This window comes from Protobothrops mucrosquamatus, unplaced genomic scaffold (assembly GCF_001527695.2).
Source record: "Protobothrops mucrosquamatus isolate PMUCROS unplaced genomic scaffold, P.Mucros_1.0 scaffold5, whole genome shotgun sequence".
Lineage (NCBI taxonomy): Eukaryota > Metazoa > Chordata > Lepidosauria > Squamata > Viperidae > Protobothrops > Protobothrops mucrosquamatus.
Genome location: NW_015386392.1, coordinates 3,495,676 through 3,502,923, shown reverse-complemented (window position 1 = coordinate 3,502,923; position 7,248 = coordinate 3,495,676). Strand labels below are relative to the sequence as shown.

Below are 7,248 nucleotides of genomic sequence, written 5' to 3'. Positions count from 1 at the left end.
CTCTGCATATCTTAGGTTGTTGATATTTCTCCCTGCAATCTTAATTCCAACTTTTGATTCATCTAGCCCTGGGAATTCTGGGAGTTGAAGTCCACAAGTCATAAAAGGGCCAGGTTTGAAGACCCCTGGTCTAATTCAGCAATTTTCATCTCCTTTCATTAGATCTGTATATGCCTTAAAGCTCCCAGTCCGCAATCCAGCGGGAACGGGCCGCACAAGTGGCGCGTGAAAAATCATCCCCTCTCCCTCCCCTGCCTCAAAAGTCGGGGACTGCTGCCTTAAAGTGCTATGCACCATGAGTATTCAAGAAAGGGGAGATGTTATTATACAATGTCTCCACTCACACATAAACACATAGAGAAACTCTGGACTAATGTATCCACCATACCTTCTTGACAAAATTTCTCTCATTGGATGAAGAAGTTGCCAAGGCTTTTGAGGCCAGATCACCCAAATTCAAATAGCAAAGATCAGGGATAGGCCACCTTGGCTCTTTTATGACTCGTGGACTTCAACTCCCAGAATCCCTGAGCCAGCATGGCTCAGCTTGGAAACCTCTCCCTTTCCCCTCAGCATGGCTGGCTCAGGAATTCTGGGAGTTGAAGTCCACGAGTCATAAAAGAGCCAAGGTTGCCCACCCCTGGCATAGATGGTTCTTGACTTGCAACCATTCATTTAGCGACGGCAATGAAAAACCAATCTTCAATTACCCTTACAGCATCCCCATGGTAGGTGATCAAAATCTGGACACTTAGCAGCTCGCAAGAATTGGCATCAATTGCAGCATCCCTGGGCCACATAATTGCCATTTGCAAACTTCCCAATTAGCTTTCAACAAGCGAAGTCAACGGGAAAAGCCAGATTTGTTAAATGGCATGATTCATTTAACCATCGCAGTGATTTGTTTAACAACTGTGGCAAAAAAAATTTGTAAAATCCGTTGCGACTCACATAGCAACAATAACAACCGCCTTGCTAAGATACAGCAATTCTGGAAACAATTGATGGCATAAGTCAAGGACCATTCTTTCTTTTCTCTGAGAACATTTTTACATTTTTTCCCTCTGATTTTTTTTTTTTTTTTTTTGGCAACTTGAGGTGTTACACTTATTTGGGTTATTCTTCTTTCCAATTTTGGTTGAAGTGTGACGATAACATTTAAACAAAACTCGCCCTGCATTTAGTATATTGTTTGTTAAGCACACCCACCTATTCCAGAAACCAGCATTATTCTCATAGTTCTGAGGCACTATGTTGGATAGATAAAATGTTTCTGCCATGGCTTCCTATTTTAAAAAAAAAATAAGAAAACATTGAGGTTCTGATGGGTGCCTACGTTAGTTAAGAACTCAGAATGAAACGTCATATTAACAGAATTAAGTCAGACATCAAAGCAGAGATTGTGTTCGGTAAAATATAAATAGACTGATCTATAATTCTTACATCAGTCAGCATTACAGTGCAAGGCTAGATCCTTCGAATTCTCTCTGTTGTTTTTTTTAATCAACTTGCTTCCCTTCCTTAAACACCTAGGTACAAAATTGCAGAGATTCCATAAGATTCACATAATGGTTTGGCTGTTCTGTATTATGGATTATGGAATTATGGATTCCAACGTTAAGCATTTTTATTTATTTATATCCTATCTATATTGATTTTTACAAATAACTCAAGGTGGTGAACATATGCAACATACGTTCCCCCCCCCATTTTCTCTGTAACAACTCTGTGAGGTGAGTTGGGATGAGAGAGGGGGACTGGCCCTCTCTAATCCAGCTGGTTTTCATGGATAAGGCAGGACTAGAACTCACAGTCTCCTGGTGATTAGTCCAAAGTCACCCAGCTGGCTTTAATGCCTATGGCACCATTAAAACTTATTGTCTCCTAGTGATTGCCCCAAAGTCACCCAGCTGGCTTTCATTCCTAAGGCAGGACTAGAACTCATCGCCTCCTAGTGCCTGGCCCAAAGTTATCCAGCTGGCTTTCATGCCCAATGTGGGACTAGACCTCATTGTCTCCTAGTGACTGGCCCAAAGTCATCCAGCTGGCTTTCATGCCAAAGGCAGCACTAGAACACATCACCTCCTAGTGACCAGCATAAAGTCACCCAGCTGGCTTTCATGGATTAAGATGGGACTTGAACTCAGAGTCTCCTGCTTTCTTGCTTGGTTCCTTAATTACTAGATCAAACTGGGTGTCTTTGCATTCCCTTTTTGTAAAAGGAAAAAAAAACCCCCAATTTTTGAACTTTGCATTTTCTCATGCAAAAAAGATTGCATATTTTTACGTGCCATCTTGTTTAGTTGAAAATGGCGTAGTGTGAATTGTTTTTAACATCCCATCCTTTCCCCTTCAAAGAAACAAGGGATCAAACTATATTGAGCAATCCTACCAGTGAATATTTGTTGTCCCCTGCTGGTGCCATATGACCTCGTGACCAGCCACTGCCGATGTAATCTTCATTCACAGCACTGAACACTGAAGGGATGTTTGGATCTGCTTTAAATTTGCAGTGTTTTCTGTCTGCACTGCCTGTGGTACAAGATACCAAACAATTCGATTACATTTCCTTTTTCAAAAAATAGTTCTGTGCTGAAAGCAACTTAACACAATTGCCATTAAAAAAAAAAAGATATCTAGAGCAGACTTTAAGTGGTTGCATGGCCTCCTTACTACTGTGAGCAGAAAATGTCCCCCCAGCATTCCCATACAGGCAGTCCTCAACATATTGTATGACCACAATTGAGCCCAAAATTTCCGTTGCTAAGTGAGACCAGTTGATAATTTCACTTTCTTGCCACAGTTGTTAAGTAAATCACCGTGGTTTTTCAGTTAGTTACACAGTTGCTAAGTAAATCTGGCTTCCCCATTGACTTAATAATAATAATAATAATAATAATAATATCCCCAACCGTCATAAATATGAGCCTGCTGCCAAGGGTCCAAATTTTGATCCTGTGACTATAAGAATGCTACAATGGTCGTGTGAAAAATGGTCACAAGTCACTTTTTTTCCAATGCAACTGTAACTTTGAACGGTCACTAAACAAATGGTGGTAAGTCAAGGGCTACCTGTATAAAGTTCTGTTGTAGACAAGATGATCTGGCAGAATGCCGTGTGCCCCGCCATTGATTTTAATCACTGAGAAACCAGATATCACTTTATATTATCTTTTTTTTTCCAAATTTTTTTTTTATGAATTTTGAAATATCCCCCCCCCGCTTACAAATATAAACATACATTAATACAACTTTAGTATTATAAATTTTACAAGCATAAACGTTAATATTGCAAAACAGCCCGGCAACCCCCCCTCCCCGCGTCCGCCCTCTTTCCTGCTCCTTCAACCTCCCGACACATCCCACCTCCTTCCCTCTCCTCTTCCTACGGACACGGTTTAGGGGCGCTAACCGAGCATCAGCTCGGCAGCACCCCCTCCCCGCATCCGCCCTCTTTTCCACTACCTACCTACTTCCCTCCTATCTCTCCTCTCCTCTTCCTCTCCCTCCCTTCGGACACGGTTTAGGGGTGCTAACCGAGCGCCTTCTATAATTCTCCATACATCAATCCTAATTTAATACTCATTTCTACATTAATGCTCAAAATTATTTTATTTCTATTTCTACCCTCCCTCTCCCCACCCCCCCCGGACTTCCCAGAACTGATTACAGGGTTAAACACACATCATCCCAAGTCTAAATATTACTACCCAAATATAAAGCAATCAAGTATAAACATACTTTAACTCAAATAAAAACAATCAAATATAAGCATATAAACATATAAACTCTAAGCATATAATCTATCCTTCCCCAAACCCAAATATCTTAAAGTTAATCTTTGCCATTTCTGCAAAATAAAAAACAACCAATAATCTTGCTGCTATACATTTCTTAATTCAAATCTTCCGTGATCCCCAATAAAAATAATTACAAAGTAAACTGTATCTATCACTTAAAAACCTATTAAATTTTCCACTAAATCTTAGTCCAGAAAATTACATATCCCTTCATGTCCACCAAATATAATGGTAAATTACAAATTATTTCCCATGTATCCAATAAAATTCTTAAATATTTTGAGCCCATTTAATCATACAATCTTTAGTTTTATAAATTCTTCTTATATGAGCTCTACCTCAATCTTTAGTCTCAAATACTTTCAGTCCTTTAAAATAATATAAATTTCTTCAAGTAATAAAATATTCTCTTTCTTTTTTATGGTAAATTCTGATAACATATCCCCAAGTCAACAAACATTTCTCAAATATTTTGAACCCATTTGATCATACAGTCTTTAGCTAATTTTATAAATTCTCCTTGTATAAACTCTACTTCAGTCTTTCCGAATAGATAGAAACTCTATTTCAATCTTTCATAATAAATAGTTCCTTATAAGAAACCTCCAATATTCAAATACTTTCAGTAAATTTCTTACAGACTCACCACCTCATTTTTATATTATTTCAAATAATAAAGTATTCTCTTTCTTTCTTTTCTTTTTTTTCTATAACAAGCTCAAACCATTAGTGTTCCAAGTCAAAAATGTTAAAAATAAAAAACTTCCAAAACTGTCCTTATGAATCTGTCCTCCCGGATCTCTTCAATCTCGCCCCTTCCGCCGGCTCTGAAACGGACGAGTATATTACAATTGAAATCCTTTTTGCTACTCTTTCTCCTTTCATTTATATGCATTCTTTGTTCAAACATTCCTTCAAAACCGATAAGTAATAATCCTTTCCCTTTTGGATTATATTCAGTCTGTAACGTATCCGAGATCTCCACTGATTTTCATTGTAGCAAGATTTTCTGGAAAAACAAACAGCAACATCTCTAGGCAGATTTCTCTGACGTGCGGCCCCTAAGTAAACTCTATAAACTTTTTCTCTCAAAATTTCTTCAGGGTCGCACGCCAAAACCACAACCTGATCTGTCGCAGCTTCCTCTCTCAGCTTTTCCTGCATATCATTCGATCCTCTTCTCAAAGCAAACTCCATGTCTCCATATTGTAACATGTCATTCTGAGCCAATTCCACAATGTCTTCTGCTTTTACAAGTCTGTCCTCCATCCCTTCAGCATTTTCATGCGCCCGTCGCTCTATACAATCTGTATGAAAAACAGATGCTATATTTTCTTGTACTATCTGCATCATCCTGTACGTCTTTAAGTGTAATTGACGGGTGAAGTGAAAGTAAAGATATTTTAAATTTAGACTATTGTGGAGTTTAAATAACTAAAAATAAAATCACAGCTTTGAGAAAAGCAGAGATTCCAGTGCCTTTTAAGCCATTTTCAAAACTTCATTATATAGAATAAAAGAGAAACTTATAAAATAAAAGAGAAAACTTATACTTTCAATAAACTAAAAAAGTCTTTACAATGTATCTCTGTCCATTCAGTAACCGGAAGAAAAGTGAAAGTTTTTCTTAGCAACGCCTTCTAGTACAAAGAAACGGCAATTCCGCAGCCATTTTCTTCTTACATAAATTTTAGAAAATAAGGAAGATGCTTTAATATTCTCTGAGTTAAAGTCATAAGTCATCTAAGATCCAATCCTCCTGATCAGTTCCGTCTGCTTGTAAATTTATTCACGCAGAAATCTTTAAATAGCAGAAGTGGAAGCTGCAACTGGCTTTGCTCTTCCGGAAAAGGAACAAAGGCACCATGGGGTGCAGAGAAAAGCCCAGACTCCGAGAGAGCTCTCACCTGTCATCCCCCCATAGAAAAAAAGGGGGGAGAGAGGGAGCTCTATCCGGGCAAACTCACCTCTCCCTCTTCGCCCGAGGGACGAGGTTCCAAGCAGAGAAGCAGCTGATGATCGCTGCTTCTTGCCGGCTCTGACGCAGCCCCAGGCGGACAGCTAGAAAAAGCCGCCATCCCCCGCAGCAGTCTCCACCGGAAGTGACTTTATATTATCTATAACTGTTTAAATACCTGAAGTTTTATATTTGGAAATATGTTCAATCACCCATCTAGGTACTCGTTTCGCCTGATCATAAGAGAGAGCATGATTGGTATAACATCTGATTTGAGTTCCAGCTGCAGGAAATCCGTATCTTTCCAATACAGGTTTTGGTCCAGGTTCTAAGAGAGAAAGAAAAAGAACTTTTTTTTTAAACAAAGGCATAGAAAAATCACATCATATATTAAAAATCAGAGCTACATTTTTACAAATCATTATACAGTGTCACATAATCTTTTAAATTTCTATTTTTATTGCATGAAAAAGAAAGGAACTCCCTTTTACGACCCTGTAATCCCGTAATTCGGGGTAGAATCGGGGTGACTGGATGAAGCTGAGCATTTACTGGCTGGATGCCCTTTCTGACACCTATGCAGAGTTCACAGCAGGTATTTTTTCTTTGCACCCTAGGAGAGAAATATCTACCGCTACCCAGGATTGAACTCTCAACCTTCTGAGTGAGAGGCAAGCATCTTCACCACTAATGAAAAAGAAAGGAACAAAACCTACAAAATATATATTACATTTTAAAAAATTAATCTGGTGCATACATTCATTTCATATTATACAATTAATTTATGGGCATTTAGGTCAATGGGTGAGAAATTATAAATTGTCAAATTGAGCCCAAAGTTTCTGTTGCTAAGCAGGACAGTTGTTAAATGAGTTTTGCCACAACTTATAACCTTTCCTGCCACAGTTGTTAAGTAAATTACTGTACTTGTTAAGGCAGCAACACAATTGCAATGATCGTTAAGTGTGAAAAATGGTCATAAGTCACTTTTTTTCAATGCTGCTGTAACTTCAAACGGTCATTGAATAATCCTCCAAACAAGATAAGGAAAGAGCCCATTTGGACTAGTGGTTAAGGCATCAGGCAAGAAAGCAGGAGACTGTGAATTCTAGTCTTATCTTAGCCAAGAAAGCCAGTTGGGTGACTTTGGGCCAATTACCAGGAGACTGTGAATTCTAGTCTTACCTTTATTTATTTATTTATTTATTTATTTTATTTATTTATTAAATTTATATCCCGCCCTTCTCCTTACGGACTCAGGGCGGCTGACAATCGATTAAAAATACACCAAGACAATTACAGAATTAAAATTAATTAAAAAGAAATATTTAAATATAGTCGAATTAAAATATGATTAAAACCCCTCTAAAAATTGCCCTAGGCCAGTCCCGCTTGTTGGAATAGCCATGTCTTAAGGGCGCGGCGGAAGGAAGGGAGATCAGGGATCACCCTGATCTCTGGGGGCAGCTCATTCCAGAGGGTGGGAGCTCC

General features: G+C 38.6%; 1 protein-coding gene across 1 annotated transcript in view; it reads right to left on the bottom strand.

Moving 5' to 3' along the window:
* EXOG (exo/endonuclease G) overlaps positions 1–7,248 on the bottom strand; it is a 29,684-nt gene that overhangs the window by 15,857 nt on the left and 6,579 nt on the right. Inside the window, exons 3-5 of the mRNA XM_029282954.1 lie at positions 5,936–6,085; positions 2,393–2,532; positions 1,210–1,286 (exon numbers count right to left, since the gene is read on the bottom strand). Of these exons, the coding sequence (XP_029138787.1) occupies positions 1,210–1,286; positions 2,393–2,532; positions 5,936–6,085 (367 nt within the window). The remainder of the gene's footprint in view (positions 1–1,209; positions 1,287–2,392; positions 2,533–5,935; positions 6,086–7,248) is intronic.